This window comes from Drosophila miranda, chromosome 2, assembly GCF_003369915.1.
Source record: "Drosophila miranda strain MSH22 chromosome 2, D.miranda_PacBio2.1, whole genome shotgun sequence".
In the NCBI taxonomy this organism is placed as follows: domain Eukaryota; kingdom Metazoa; phylum Arthropoda; class Insecta; order Diptera; family Drosophilidae; genus Drosophila; species Drosophila miranda.
This window is the reverse complement of record NC_046675.1, coordinates 14440110-14455084: the sequence shown is the minus strand read 5'-3', so window position 1 is coordinate 14455084 and position 14975 is coordinate 14440110. Positions and strand designations below refer to the sequence as shown.

Genomic DNA, 14975 nt, shown 5'->3' with positions numbered 1-14975 from the left:
TCTTGCACTAAATGTTGCAATTAGCAACCATAAATATTTAATATATTGCGTGGGATGGACTTCAACATCTTTGATGCGTGGCAGTATTGATATCATTGGGTTGTGCTGCTGCTTTGGGGAACTGCTTTTTGCTCTTCTCTTGAGAGATAGGGCTGTAATTGGCTCTAGCATTGCCACACACCCTAATGGAAAGTCATCAATGTGTGTGTGTGGCAAAAGAAAATTAGAAAAATATAGAGATAAAGGTAGCGGAAGAGGAAAGAGAAAGAGAAAGCGGCGAGGGAAATCGCCTCTTGCTCTCTGCGTCGCGTCTGTGATAAATTACTTTTATGCGAAACGGCAAAGTTAATTTTAATGGACACGAAGCCAAACACACCTAGACATACACCCACACACACACGCACACACGGATGTACGGCTGTACGCACGGGTGTGTGTGTGTGCGTATCTGTGTGTATCTACAGGAAGGGACAGACAAATGCTGAGCTTTATACGAATGCGTAGAGATATCGATTCGAGGTATTCAACATTTATAAGGCGGAAAAACTATGTCAAATTGTAGGCCCGGCCCAGAGGGGGGGTGGAAGCGCCACGAAAGTGTGTGTGTGCGTGGGGGAGGGGGGGTAGGGGAAGTCAAACGAGAAAAACGGAAGAGAGCAAATACACGTAAAATAAATAACACAGCTGGTTAGCTTTTCGTAATTGGCGTGACCGAATTCCAGATGGGGAGAGTGGACACCCGGTCTTTGATTTGCATATCGCATATGGGTCAGTCACTAATCAAGACTGCTCTTCCTCTGCTCTTCCCACAGCTACGAATACTTTCCGGGTTTCTCCGGTGAGGAGATCTGGAACCCCAACACCAATGTTTCCGAGGACTGCCTGTACATCAACGTTTGGGCGCCGGCCAAGGCGCGTCTACGCCATGGAAGAGGCGCCAATGGTGCCGAGGTGAGTGGGTCGACCTTTTCCGAGTAACATTGATCCGCTCTAGCAGAGAGTTTCCTCCCCTCAGCACTCGGGCTCCAAGCCGGCGGACACGGACCACCTGATCCACAATGGTAATCCGCAGAACACGACCAATGGATTGCCCATTCTGATCTGGATCTACGGAGGGGGATTCATGACCGGCTCGGCCACCCTGGACATCTACAACGCGGACATCATGGCGGCCGTGGGGAATGTGATAGTGGCCTCCTTCCAGTATCGCGTGGGGGCCTTTGGTTTCCTCCATCTGGCGCCGGAAATGCCGGCAGACTTCGCCGAGGAGGCACCCGGCAATGTGGGGCTCTGGGACCAGGCGCTGGCCATCCGCTGGCTGAAGGACAATGCGCACGCCTTCGGCGGCAATCCCGAGTGGATGACCATGTTCGGGGAGTCGGCGGGCTCCAGCTCGGTGAACGCCCAGCTGGTGTCGCCCGTGACGCGGGGCGTGGTCAAGCGGGCCATGATGCAGTCGGGCACCATGAACGCACCCTGGAGCCACATGACCTCCGAGAAGGCCGTGGAGATCGGAAAGGCGCTGATCAACGACTGCAACTGCAATGCCTCGATGCTGAAGGTGAGTCCTGAACGCCTTCCGGATTTCCGGTCTAGATTGTAGAGCCTCTGCCCTTTCCGCAGACCAATCCCGCTCACGTGATGAGCTGCATGCGGGGCGTGGACGCCAAGACCATTTCGGTGCAGCAATGGAACTCGTACTCGGGCATCCTCAGTTTCCCATCTGCCCCGACCATAGACGGGGCCTTCCTGCCGGCGGATCCCATGACCCTGATGAAGACGGCGGATCTCAAGGACTACGACATACTAATGGGAAATGTCAGGGATGAGGGTAAGTCTTAACTCATTGCTTTTCCCTATCCCCTGAGGCCGCTGGGGCTCCTGAAGCCCCTGAGGCAATGAATCTCTCAGGATGGCTAAAGACTTGCTTCAATTTCCTTTTTGCCGCGACTTCATCAAGAGCAGCTCTTGTTCAAAATCCTATCCGCCCCCTCTCCCACTCCTCCGCTCTTCCACTCCTTCACTCTTTTTCTCATCTATCTCTGGCGCTGTTATCCTTGCGTCTATTGTTGCATCCTCTGCGGCTGACGTCAGCGCTAAACTTTATCCGAAACAAAGTACTACCCATTGCCAATGTTGTTTGCCAAGCCATCTTTCCCATCCCCTGCTATCCCCCTGCCATCCCCTGCCATACCCCACCATCCCCTACCCGATGCCAGCAAACTTTTTGCTGCAGCTCGCTCTCGCTCTTCATCCTTTTTGTGATTTTATTACTTTTGTGCAACTACAACTACACTTTCATTATACTATATACCTATATATGTATATATATGTATATATTTTCTGGTGCTACAATAGCTGTTGCCTGAATGCCAGACAAAATGCATTTTATTCTTGTCGTTACACGGGTTTCCATGGCTACACTCGGATACTCGTACCATCGAAGTGTGGTGCGGCTTAGCCCGCACTGCTTTTCCTTTCAGAAATTTCCAGTCCTCAGTACATTTTGAGTGCCGCAGCTCGTAATGCATTTGCTGCTTTCTGTTGGCTCGAGTGCTTAATTTTTATGGTTTATTGCATGACACTGGGGTGGCGCTTAGTTCGTTGCTGGTGCTGGGGCTGGTCCTTCTGATGCTGCTCCTGCCACATCTGTGGTTGCCCCACCCTCCGCTGCCCTCACAAAACTGCACTTTGTATAATGTTGTGCATTGCTGGCTCTTCTGGCTTTGGGAAATGGCTCTGACTCTGGCTCTTGCGGCTTTTGTCGCCGCAAACGAATTGCACAAACTTTAAACTCCGATTGCGGTGCGTGTCAACGCACCAGAGTCGTTGGTCGTATGCTTGAATACAGCACGAGTTCAGACCCCGACCCAGACCAAGACCTGCCGGGAGCTGAACTCGCCAGACTCGCCCACGCAAATGGCGGCGTCCCCGGGAAAAAAAAAATCGAGCAAGGCACGCACAAACCCACTCGGTCACAGATACACACTCACCCACACACAGTCCGGGCTTCGTCGAAGGGGGGGAGGAGGGCGCTCAGCTGTGCAGGGCGGCATCATAAATTATTTAAATATATTTCGTTCAGTTGACAGGGGGCCTGGCTGGGGCTGGTGGCAAGCAGAAAGCAGCAGGTAGCAAAAAGCGAGCCCTCATCTTGATGGGCGGAACGGGACGCGTGAGTGCCACACGTGCCGCAGCATTGTCGTTTAGAGTGGGGGGGTTACGTCCACGTCCAGGGCCGTATTATTATGGTTGAGGGGGTGGTGGGTTGTGGAAGCTCCGACTTAAAGTTTGGCTGTAATTATTTTACCCTTGCAGAAGAGCAGAAGTGCTAAACTATTGTAGTATTATATGCATAATATTTCACTATTTAAAGGCATTCCCTACAGGCAGCGTACACTTTAAAGATCGCAGTCGGCTCTTTTTTCGAGTGCAACGAGAATGTTTAGATCTACTTTTGGAAACTCTTCTTAATACATACGATATATATTCTCTGTAAGGGACATTGGGGGGGGGGGGGGGGACTGCTGCTGCTTTTCGTCCCAGGTCAGAAAATGGCGCACTTGGAACAAGTTTTCGGTTTGCGTTTTCCTTTCTTATTATTTCGCGAGCCGCCGCAGGACGAGGTTGTGGGTGGGTGTATATGTTGCTTTTGTTGTTCGTATAACAGATTGAAGAAGATTCTCGGGGGCTTTTGTGCCGTGGCTTTACTTCGTGCTTTTGGCCCGCTTTCGATTTCTTGTTGCCGTCGCCGTCGCCGTCGCCGCCTTGCCAGCAGACGCGTGTGCTTTCTGCTCACTTTCACTCATTGCTCACAGCTGCTGTTATTGCCCTCTCTCTGTCGGGCTCTCTCTTTCTATTCCTGTTGCAGCTTACATTTTTATTCGTAGCCAGCAGTGGCGTTTGTTGCCTGTTTCTCCGCTGTTCTCTTGGCCAAGGTGTGCGTGCGTGCCCGCCAGGCGACTGCCACGACGAGGTATACCGAGCCTCGCTGTTTGTGTGAGCGTGTGCTGCTTGACTGTGTATGTGTGTGTGTGTGTGTGTGTGTGTTTGGTTTGGGAGTGTTTGTGAGTTCAAGGTCATCTAGCACTTGCAACAATACGAATACGAATACGAATACAAACTCAAATATATTGCGATGTGCCGCGCACATGAAAGCATCCTTTTCTGTTTTTGTTTGACAAATTCGGTTGCCCGCCTTTCGTCCTTCGTCCCTTCACAGTTACTTCTACATGTACATCCATGTACGTGGATCTGTGGTGAGCATGTCCCTAATTTTTATTCTAAATAAAATATTTGCTTAGATAAATTTACTTGTATTGGCCTGAAAGTGGTACGAAGCTTCGTGCTCGAAGTGAAATCTAGTCCAAGCAAGTCCTCAGTAAAGAAACCCGAATAAACATATATTCCACTAAGGAAGCTTGGGAAAATTAATAATGTTTTTTAATTTAAAAAATAAAAAATATTTTTGGTATATTTGGAAAAAATTTTCCATATGGTCATCAGATCTACTTCTTTTTACTTTTCTTTAAAGCTTAATTTTGTCGCAATTTTTTATTAAATCATATTGGATTGGGATAGAAACAGTGAATAGGGCGGCTCAGCTGATGGCAGGGTAGGCCCATAGATAGGTGAGGAACATCAGCCAAAGCCGCAGAGCTGCATGCCCAAAGACACTGTCTCTCCCTTTAAGAATCGACGATGAAGTGAGTGATTATATTTTAATTCTAATATGCAATGTTATCCCTGTACATTGTGTGAATCTGAACTTGCGACATTACCCAATATACCTATAATTTGTAACCCCTACGTGCATTTAATATATTTAATTACATTATATTTATATCCACCATTTATGTTTTTGATTTATTTATTTATCTATTTTTTTTTTTGGAAAGATCTGTATTTTAATATGTGTTCAATTTTCACAATTAATACAAGCCTGATTCGAGGTACCCACGATTGCAATTGCTGCTCTTCCCAAGGACGCAAAGTGTTCCTTCTTTTAGCTGACACTTTAATATTGATTGAACTAAAAGTTCAGGTTCTAAATATCAAGCAATTCCTTGACATTGCCGTTCAATCGAGTGCAGGCCAGAAGTACGAGAATTCCATGAATTATTTAGCCATTGCAGGGCGACGAATTCTTGGTGTTTAAATAATTTAAATTTGGTTGCTTCTTCTCGAGTGGGCTCGGGGTGGGCTCGGGGTGGTGTGTGAGCGAATGTCTCTGCCAGCCATGGCTTGTTTGCCTGCTAATTGCTCCGCGTTCTGCCTCGGGCCTGGCCAGTGCTCCATCGAATCAGCTCGATGTTTCCGTTTCCGTTTCTGGTCCTGTTCCTGTTCCTGTTGGTGCCTCTAACTCAATTATACACTCATTAAAAGCATATTTACATGGCTCTGTGTGTGTTCGACGGCGCTCGTTTGGGGAGAGCGGGAAGTAGCCGCAGAAAGCCGAAACATTTGTGGCCACAGAGTGTGTGTTTCTGGCAATTTAATTAAAAGCGTACGCTTGATGCCACGCCACAGTACAGCAGTTCTGGGAGTCGTTTTAAAACAAGAATTTAAGATACAAAAATATAATCAGCAACTGGTTGATTCGAAATGATTCGTAATATCAAAATTGCTGCCGTACTTACCAACTCTTAGCTGGAACCAGAGAATCCTTCAATCCTATGAAAATATTCCCGTTTGATGAAAGTCTTGCCTCGAGAAACTAGTGCATGCAATGCCACAATTTTGGACGTGACTTGGGGATATTTTGGGCCAGATTTAGCTAAATGCTTGGAAATTCGAATGAAACCGTCTTGTTCATGGCTTTGCATAATTTTTGGGCTTTACTTGAATCCCGGCAAACATCAACACATAGAGCCAGCAAAATGATTCGGCAATGGGTGGCGTGGCCCGTGTGGTGGCGTCAGTTCACACAGATACAAACAAGCACACACACACACAGTCTGCTGCTGTGTTTGCTGTTGCTACATGAACGAGTTTTGTGGGTGGCAGCAATTATGGTTCGTTAGTGTGTTCGTATTTGAAGTGTGCCACAAAGACAAGGCCTGGCGAGAGGTGGAGAGCGGCAACAACAAGTGCCATAAAAATTAAGTTAATAAAAGGCAGCAAGGAGCCGCTTTGTTCTCGGCTTGGTCCTGGCTGCGGTCGTGGCTAGTTTCTGTTGTCGTTTCTCTGAGCGTGTGAGTGTTTGCCTATTCTATTTTGCTCTTGTTTTTACTTTTTTTTTGCTTCATACATGCCCTTCCAAGCCACCCCCTCTTGTGGCTTATGCAGCGGTTGCAATTGCTGTTGTTGCTGCTGGCAGGTCGTGGGGTTAATGTTGCTCTCAACGTCCTTGGCACGACCCGTCTATTGTGAGTCGGAATCTTGAAGCGCCGCCCTCAGCGGCCTGCAGTGGTAATTGTTTTTTAGGATTCGCCAGCAGACCCTCGTCGAGCTCCAGTCCGACTACCAGTGGCAGTAACAGCGTCCCACCCCCCCAATCCACTCACCGCAGTCCTCATCCTGCACATTGTGGCGGCATGACCTCGCTTTGTTCACTAGCATCCCGTTCTCGTTGCAGGTACCTACTTCTTGCTGTACGATTTCATCGATTACTTCGATAAGGACGATGCCACCGCCCTGCCGCGCGACAAGTATCTGGAGATTATGAACAACATTTTCGGCAAAGCAACACAGGCGGAGCGAGAGGCCATCATATTCCAGGTAAGAGTGCATGCCACACGAGACAATGGCGCACCTATGAATGCACCCGACAACTGCATTCGTTCATCGGACGGGGAGGGGCAGTAGTGCCCGCATGACGCTGGTTTGATGACAACTGCAGACTGCGTCACATGTTGCAACACGCGCCTGCCACATGCAGGCAACGTCGGAAGCCTGATTGAAACCCCATTCAGGGGCTTTATTCATTTAGTTTGTCCTGTCGCCAGAAAAGCTAATTTTGCAGTTCCATGCGTCACTTGTAGAAATGGATTTGACAGCTCCAGGATTAGCAGCCCTGCAGGAGTGCCTAGTTTCGAGATTAATCGAGCGGAAGTCGACTAAACAGACAGCTTAACAGCCTTACATAATGGCCATGATTGAGTTGGGGCCACCTCATTGGGGCTGCGTTGTAATCCCTCCTCCTCTCTCTCTCTCTCTCTCTCTGTTCACAGTACACCAGCTGGGAGGGCAATCCGGGCTATCAGAACCAGCAGCAAATCGGACACGCCGTGGGCGATCACTTCTTCACCTGCCCCACCAACGAGTATGCCCAGGCGCTGGCCGAGCGAGGCGCCTCTGTGCACTACTACTTCTTTAAACATGTGAGTAAAGGGAATTTGGGGGTATACCAATAGAATGGTTAAAGAGTATACTGTAGAGATCCAGAACTGCATTCCTGAGTGATTATATTACGTATACGTACTCGCTTTTTGTCCGTTCGCGTTCCACCGTCCACTGGCGGCAAATCATTAAATATTTCTCAGGCTCTGACACGTAAGATGGCGTTGAAGCGCGTGCGTCCAATCGAAATGCGGTCAAATGGGGCGCAAGTGGCGCGAAAGCAAAAATGCATGCGAGACCGGAGGAAAGGCTGGCAACTGCAATTTGTTTGTCATTAAAATTGCACACAAGGCTAATGGCGGCCAGAGACCGGAGACCGGAGACCGGCCGGAGCGGAGCGGAATCCTCCCGTAGCAGACACGAATACGAATACGACAAGAGGGCCTGCCGCAGTAGCCAACGCAGCGGCAGCGGCGTCGGCGTCGGTAGCGGAAAATGTCAACGTGACTGTGCCTGCCTTAATTATTAATGTCGGGCTGATGGGCAGGCTATGCCGGGATCCTGAGTGGCGCTCGGGCTCTGGCGCCGGTGGCCACGTAAGAGCAGAGCTTGCGGCTAATCTGCAGAACAGAACTGAAAGCGAAAGTTTTCTAGCCGGAATGGGGTCAGGTGCATGTCACAGATGAGTGTGTGCCTCTGCCAAGAATAGCTCGAGCATAGAAGACAATCCAATCAGTGTTATTTATGGCCCCCATAATTATTGTAAATTGTTTGAGCAAAAGTTCTGGAACCTTTGCAGCGTAGGGTTAAAGTTTAACTTTAAAGGTTGATTTATTCCGTATCTTGTGGTTCGTATAAAACTAAAGTAAACTGTTAACTTTATGGCTTCAAACTACACTATGACACAGCATTTGTACTCCCAGAACCAAACAGACTTTTTCTGATACATTTGGGGCTTTAAAAAACTTTAAAGAATAAATGGGAATGTTCAGGCATACTGTTAACGATGCCTAAGTAATGCACCTTTACAATTATGTATTCTTTATGTGTTTTTAAAGTCCACATTTAAAAAAAAATACTGCAAAAAAATTATCCAGCTTGGATTTGAAAGCTTAATATTTCTCAGTCTCTAAGCTGAATCTAGAAAGTGTTTAAATCCGATTAAAAGTTGCAATTATCAGCTTTTATGAATTTTAAAATTCGTTCAAACCAGTTGTACGATACTTAAATTATATGAAAAAAGAAGCACTACCTCTATGAAAATATGACATAAATTACTTTGCCATAAACAAAACCTCAATTCATTAAAAGTTTTAAAGCCCCGAATCTATCCGAAAAAGTGGCTTTGGTTCGTGGAGTAAAAAACAGGTCGATTTTGTGGCCTAGTGCCTAAAAATGAGTTGGTCAGTACACTGCCGAGTACGAATATCATCCGCGAGAGATTATATATTCTTAGTGTTCAATTTCTTAAAACTACAATGCAGTTTTACCAAAAAATAACATTTTTAGCAGAAATGAAAAAGTGGTTCGTCAGGTACTTTGGATAGATCAAAAGACGCTACATTAGAGCCTATATTAGAGATAAATGCTTTTTATAAACTGGAAAAATATTAGATGGAACTACAATTATTTTCTCCAAAAGTGTATTCACGACTTCCCAAGCCTTTTTCCGTATCATAAGTCTTCTAGGAAATCTTTTGGTACCCACATAACAAATAACAAAAAAAAAAGCTAATGATCCATAAATTAATATTGCGTGTCTTGGACTCGAGCCGTGATGCGGTTTTCCGTTTGGTAACAATTTTATTATCCATTTAATCCGTCAAGCTCTTCGATTGCGATAATACTGCAATCTACGAGTGTTCGTATATATGTATTTACCCTTAAATTACAGTATTTTGTGTGATTGTCATGATTGAAAAATCACCGCCAGTTGATGAAGATATTGCCGTGTGATATGGCCACTGTGGACAGCGCGTGCTCCGATTGCAACGGCTGCTCTGCCACGGCATGCCACCTGTCCGTGCGGCTTTTTCAATTAATCAAGCAATTTGTTGAAGACAGCTAGAACGCGTGCAAACCATTTGATTGGACTTCATAGTGTCCCAGTGCCACCCAACCGGGGCAAGGGTCGTGTTGTCGTCGTTTTCGCTGTTGTTTCATAGTCGTTTCATCGTTGCTGGGGCGGTGCTGGCAGGCAACCTTGGCCGCCATAATTATGGTAACCAAAAGTTTCACGCAATACACACCCACAAACGAATAAACAGCACTCACATGCTACACCCACACCCCCACCCCTGGCACCTGGCACCAGGCACACACTCATACACTCGGTCGCACAGCGCCAATTAAACTACACGCACTGCCTGCCAAGAAGGAGCTCTGGGGCCAGACAGTGGCAAGAACCAGAAACAACAACTTAGGGGAACAGGAGCAGGAGCAGTAGCAATCCTTACCGGATCACGACCCACTCGGGCCGCGCAGAGCTAGGTGGGGGGGTGGAGGAAGAAGAGGAGGATTCAGGGGCAGAGTCAGAATCGACTAATGAAACTTCAATTTACGAGGTCACGGCCCGCATGGCCTGCACGTGTGGGGCATAATTTCCCTCAGTTATTTGTTTAAACGACTTTGGCTGCGGTTTCTACTACCGACCGTCGTCTGTCGATTGCCGATTCCCGATTAATATGAACAGAACAGAATAAACCTGAATCGGCTTAATGATTAACCAATACGCAATCCTCACAGCGCGTATACGCAGCGTGGACGTATTGATTTCTGTGCGTTTACCTGAAGTCTGAATAGAAATATGTACATATATCTACTCGTATGCGAGTATGTGTGAATATAATTAGGAATTGAAGTCGATATTGATTGGTGATAAATGGTAATTGTACTGCAAATTTGGCTCCCAAAATCAGGGTATTACTCATACGCCGTGTGCCACACTTCTGGCTGTTGACCCGCTGCTCTTTCCAGTTGATATCACAATAATGCGTACTGATTGGTGCAGGGTGCGACGGTCGACGGGTCAATGTCGATGCATTGTTTAAATCCAATCGTCTGTTAATAATCCATTGGCTGAATCAGGGGCAGCTCCGGCGACAGGGACAGCGCCAAGCCCAGAGACAGTTGGACTGGTAGTGGCAGCAGCAGTTGGCAGTCAGGAGCTGGCTCCTAAATGGAAATGAAAGCAAATGAAATTAGTTTTAATTACAACCGTCAAGTTGCCGCAACTAAACTCGTAACTCACTTTGCCCATAAACGAGACGAAGAAGGAGGGGCCGGGCCGGGTCGAGCCCGGGTCCAATAAGAGTGACGGGGCCACGATGGGGCGACGAAGCATGGCAAATGGGGTCGCCAGCTGCTAAAGTGCCTGCCAGATTGTCTATCTGCTTGGTTGCCACTGGGGCCCCCAACATGCTTGACTGACCAGCCACGGCTCCTCTGCTGCTCCTGTTCCTGGTCCTCCTCTGCTCCGAGTTCTCCTGACTACTGCAGCGTGCAACGTGCCTGGCACTTAAATAAGTTTTCATATTCCACTCCTCCCTACTCCATTCTCCACCACTTCACTTCACTTCCCTCCTCGCCTTCTCGCCTCCGACTGCGACTGCGACTCCACTCAACTAGACTCGACCGTGGCGTTTCCCATTATGACCTCAGAGTCCAAGTTTCTCTGCTGCTTGCAATTTTGCGCTTAAATCAAAAAAGTTTATTTTCTGCTATGGCTGCGTACAGTTTTTCATTATTTGTGCGAAAAGGCAAAAGGCGAAAGGCGTGAGCAGGAGCAGGAGCAGGAGTACTGTACGACTTATATATGCATGTGGAGACGTGTGTCCCGACAGCCAACGGCCAAGTCGCATAAATTTCCAACAACTTGGCAGCAACATCAGCAGCGCACTACAGCCCGGCTACGGTTCCACATTACCAGAATTACCCTTGCCAGATCCCGGACACTATTCATTATGCGACTTGGCAGCTCCAGCGATGGCCACTTGGCTGCCAGCCTGTCAAGGTGCAGCTCATGCAAAGCCCGATTGCGGCCAATTTGGGCTGAGGGGCTAAGTGGTCCACCCCGTGCTTACGGAATAGACTTACGGTCAAGTGAATCTCATTGGGCTGTTTTATGCTTTGCTTTACAAGAGACTGAAGTTTTCAATGTACATTACCTAATTAGCATTTATCATGGGCTTAGTTGGGAGTCGGAAACTATTTAACAACAGAGAGAAACATCAATTTCTGACTGAATTATTTTTATGTAAACATGGTTAAAAATCTCAACTTTCATTATTGAACTCGAACTCCCCCCAAACGACTAGACCGATATTAATGGCATACATATTTAGTAAGTACTTCCTTTCCTTCTTACCTTTTTCATCGGGACCTTAGTGTTTTTGTATGAACAATATCCAAATATCTCATATAAAATGTAACATAATCAATACAATACAATCTATGTATTTATGTGTGTGTGTTACGTGCTTTGTGACTGTTAAAGGTTCACATGCCGAATCATTAGTAAGAACAGCAATTTGGTCCATTTGGGTGTGCTACAATAAATGTGTGTTACAAAATATTGCCATAGGGCCGTCAAACGAACAAAGCAAGAAACATGCGAAATGGTTGGGCAGAAAGAACAGACAAACGGATCCAACATGATAACGAAAATGTGCGTGTGAGCATGCCACAATGGCTGGACTCTCAATCACAAGAGACCCGAGATGAACGAAATGAACAAAGAAAAACTCACAGAGAAATTGGCAGACAACGCCAACAAACACATCGAGTATTGAGTACGAGCCAAATGTTGAATATTCCGCTCATCCGAAAGTGATGATTAATGCCAAGAATGTCCCCATTGTCATGCGATCAAATTAAAATAATAAGCCAGATGCTATGTACCTGAAATTGAGATGAAACCAGGACCATTGAACGGTATGCTCGTCGGGACGGATCCAGACCTGTTCTTGAAGTCCATTCGCACAAGTAACATCTTTCACACTTATGTCACAATACTGCCGCAAATTTTTTGCTTAGTCAGCTAGTTTTTAATAATATAACAAGTTTTGGGACGTCGTCGTCATCGTCCGATATTTTATTTTTGGTTGGCTTTATTTTACTTTTTGAACGTAAATTCTTGATAAATCGCGGTCCATCTTGTGCACTTTTATTTGTTTCTTAAGCGAGTGGGACGGGGTAGGCAGGGGGCTGGCACAAATGAATATAACCTAAAAATATCCTTAAAACGTAAAATTTAAAATTTTGTTGTGTTTGGATGGATTTTCCTTAGAGAATTGCATTGGTATATAAATTTCTGCTGTGCGGCTATCGTAATCAGATCTTTTTTCGGCTAAAAAATGAAATAGAATCATTATTTACTGTCACTGATTCAAAGCGTGCATGGCTAGATTCATCCTTCCTTCTTAGAATACGGATTGTGTATTATATAATTCAGCTCGTACATACTAGTACTCCATAAATTGTTATATAAGGTTTAATTATCAAGCTTAATTAGTCAAGCTAGTAAAAAAGGAACTTATTGGTTAAATCAAGCCGTAGGTAGAAAGTGTTTTTTCAACGTGAAAGTAATAAAGCTGTATCATCCTCATTCGCATGAAAGAGGAACACATGCAAATCATCATTTGCGTGTGCGGTATAATTGCCAATGTTGTCGCGTCAGCTCTGGACTATTAAGGGACCTGTCCCAATGGGACAAATACGCAATGCTGGACCAGGCCTTATGCACACGCCGCATTTACGTGATGCTCGGGCACTCCCTACTCGACAAATGCAATTGCAGCCAGGACCGCTGCGCGATATGTACGATACGTACGAGTAAACAGGCGAGTACGCGGGGCCTTTCCTGCCGTGTCCTGTCAAGGGCGACAGGGCTTGGAGCTCCAGCTGACTGCCAGTCGACCAGGCATTTATTTATTTATTCATTCGTTCGGCTTTTCCGCGGCGCCTCTCCGCGCGGCATGCTGCGACAATATTTGCCATTTGCAGGCAGCGCGAGCCAGCAGCCAGCAGTCAGCAGCCAGCGAGCGGAGCAAAATCAAATAAATAAATAAAAAGGGTAGATGTTTATCTGCATAATTTCTGGCCGAGTTTACGACGGCAGTGGCAAACTGGGTAGCCGGGAAACTGTCAGCTGGCGTAGCTCTCTCTCTTTTTGGGTACGAGTTTTTCCTTACGTTTCCTTTCTTTTTCCCCTCTTTTCCAGCGCTCAAGTACCTCGCTGTGGGGCGAGTGGATGGGCGTGATGCACGGCGATGAGATTGAGTACTTCTTCGGTCAGCCGCTGAACAACTCTCTGCAGTATCGACCTGTGGAGCGCGAGTTGGGCAAGCGTATGCTCAGTGCGGTCATCGAGTTTGCCAAGTCCGGGTGAGTATAGCACGAGCTTTTCCCCGAAAGCTCGCTTGGCTTTCGCCTGCTTTATGGCAGCGTCGGCTCAGCGAGTGCCCCAACCAGCTCAGCTCGCTATAATGAAAGCTCTCCTTGCAGCAACCCCGCCCAAGATGGCGAGGAGTGGCCAAACTTCTCCAAGGAGGATCCCGTCTACTACATATTCAGCACGGATGACAAGATCGAGAAACTGGCACGCGGCCCCTTGGCGGCCCGCTGTTCCTTCTGGAACGACTACTTACCGAAAGTCAGGAGTTGGGCAGGTGAGTGGGCGACCTTATGGATCCCACCGGATTGATGGGACAGATGAATAGATGGGCACACAGAAATCCAATTGAATGAAAGTACAGTCATAGGTGGTTTCTACTTCTACTTCTGTTTCTGTTCTGTTCTGTTCTGTTATGTCTGCGGTGTTCTTTTTGTGTTGCGTTGTGCTGTTTTCGTTTTGTGTAAGTTTGCCATACCATTAACATAAATTTCGTATTCGCCACGATATATCGTAAAAAAGTGGCATTAAGCCCGCTAATGGCTGTCGGCGTCTGACAGTGCCACACCTCAACGCGAGCGTCTCAAAACGAGCTCCGATGATGTTCTCCGCCTGGAGTTCACTGTGGTCAGGCGAAACATTAAAATATGAAATGGACATCGGTTATTCATCCAATGCATCGCTATCCTACTTCACGCTCAGCTTTCTTTGAACGCGGTCCGACGAGGCGTGCCAATTAGCATGACAATCCGTAAGCCGATTGCAACATTCATTCAAAAGATTGATGATTAACCAGACAGAGCTGCGATACAGTTACCAAGATTTATTCCCTTTGACTTAGTGGTAGTCGTGAGTCAGAGTCTCGGCTCGACTGTTTCCAGCCTTATTCCGGTGAAAGATTTAATAGTTATGCTTTTAATTTATGACATTTATGCGCAGCAGCATTCGTCGCAGCTCGGAGTCCGAGGCCTTTATTTACGGCGCTGTCAGACTCCCAAAATGTGCGCATCAATCAGGGAAATGAGCTTCTAGACAGATCGGACGACTGACCGAGAAAGAAATGTGAATATGCATATGCCACTGACAGTGATCAATGATAAGTCCCCTGCCCTGGCCACATACACACACACATATACCTACTCGAAGTATATATGTATGCAGAGAGAGAGGGTGGGCGTCCGATTTTATGTTTGCACTTAAGTTTGTAAAAGCTTGTGGCCCATTAAAATAAGTGGACAGTTGGACGGTCTATGGGTTTTGGGAGAAAGATCACAATCGTATTGGAGCGCGCCACAATGTCTGG

The 14975-nt window shown here is 46.8% G+C and overlaps 1 protein-coding gene across 5 annotated transcripts in view; it reads left to right on the top strand.

Annotated features, from left to right (window-relative positions):
* The window catches only part of LOC108156800 (acetylcholinesterase), a 40744-nt gene that overhangs the window by 16433 nt on the left and 9336 nt on the right, over positions 1–14975 (top strand). For all 5 annotated transcript variants that reach the window (XM_033389090.1, XM_017288483.2, XM_017288482.2 and 2 more), the window contains 7 exons: positions 813–951; positions 1016–1561; positions 1624–1831; positions 6578–6720; positions 7173–7322; positions 13502–13665; positions 13786–13949. In XM_033389090.1, the coding sequence (XP_033244981.1) occupies positions 813–951; positions 1016–1561; positions 1624–1831; positions 6578–6720; positions 7173–7322; positions 13502–13665; positions 13786–13949 (1514 nt within the window). The remainder of the gene's footprint in view (positions 1–812; positions 952–1015; positions 1562–1623; positions 1832–6577; positions 6721–7172; positions 7323–13501; positions 13666–13785; positions 13950–14975) is intronic.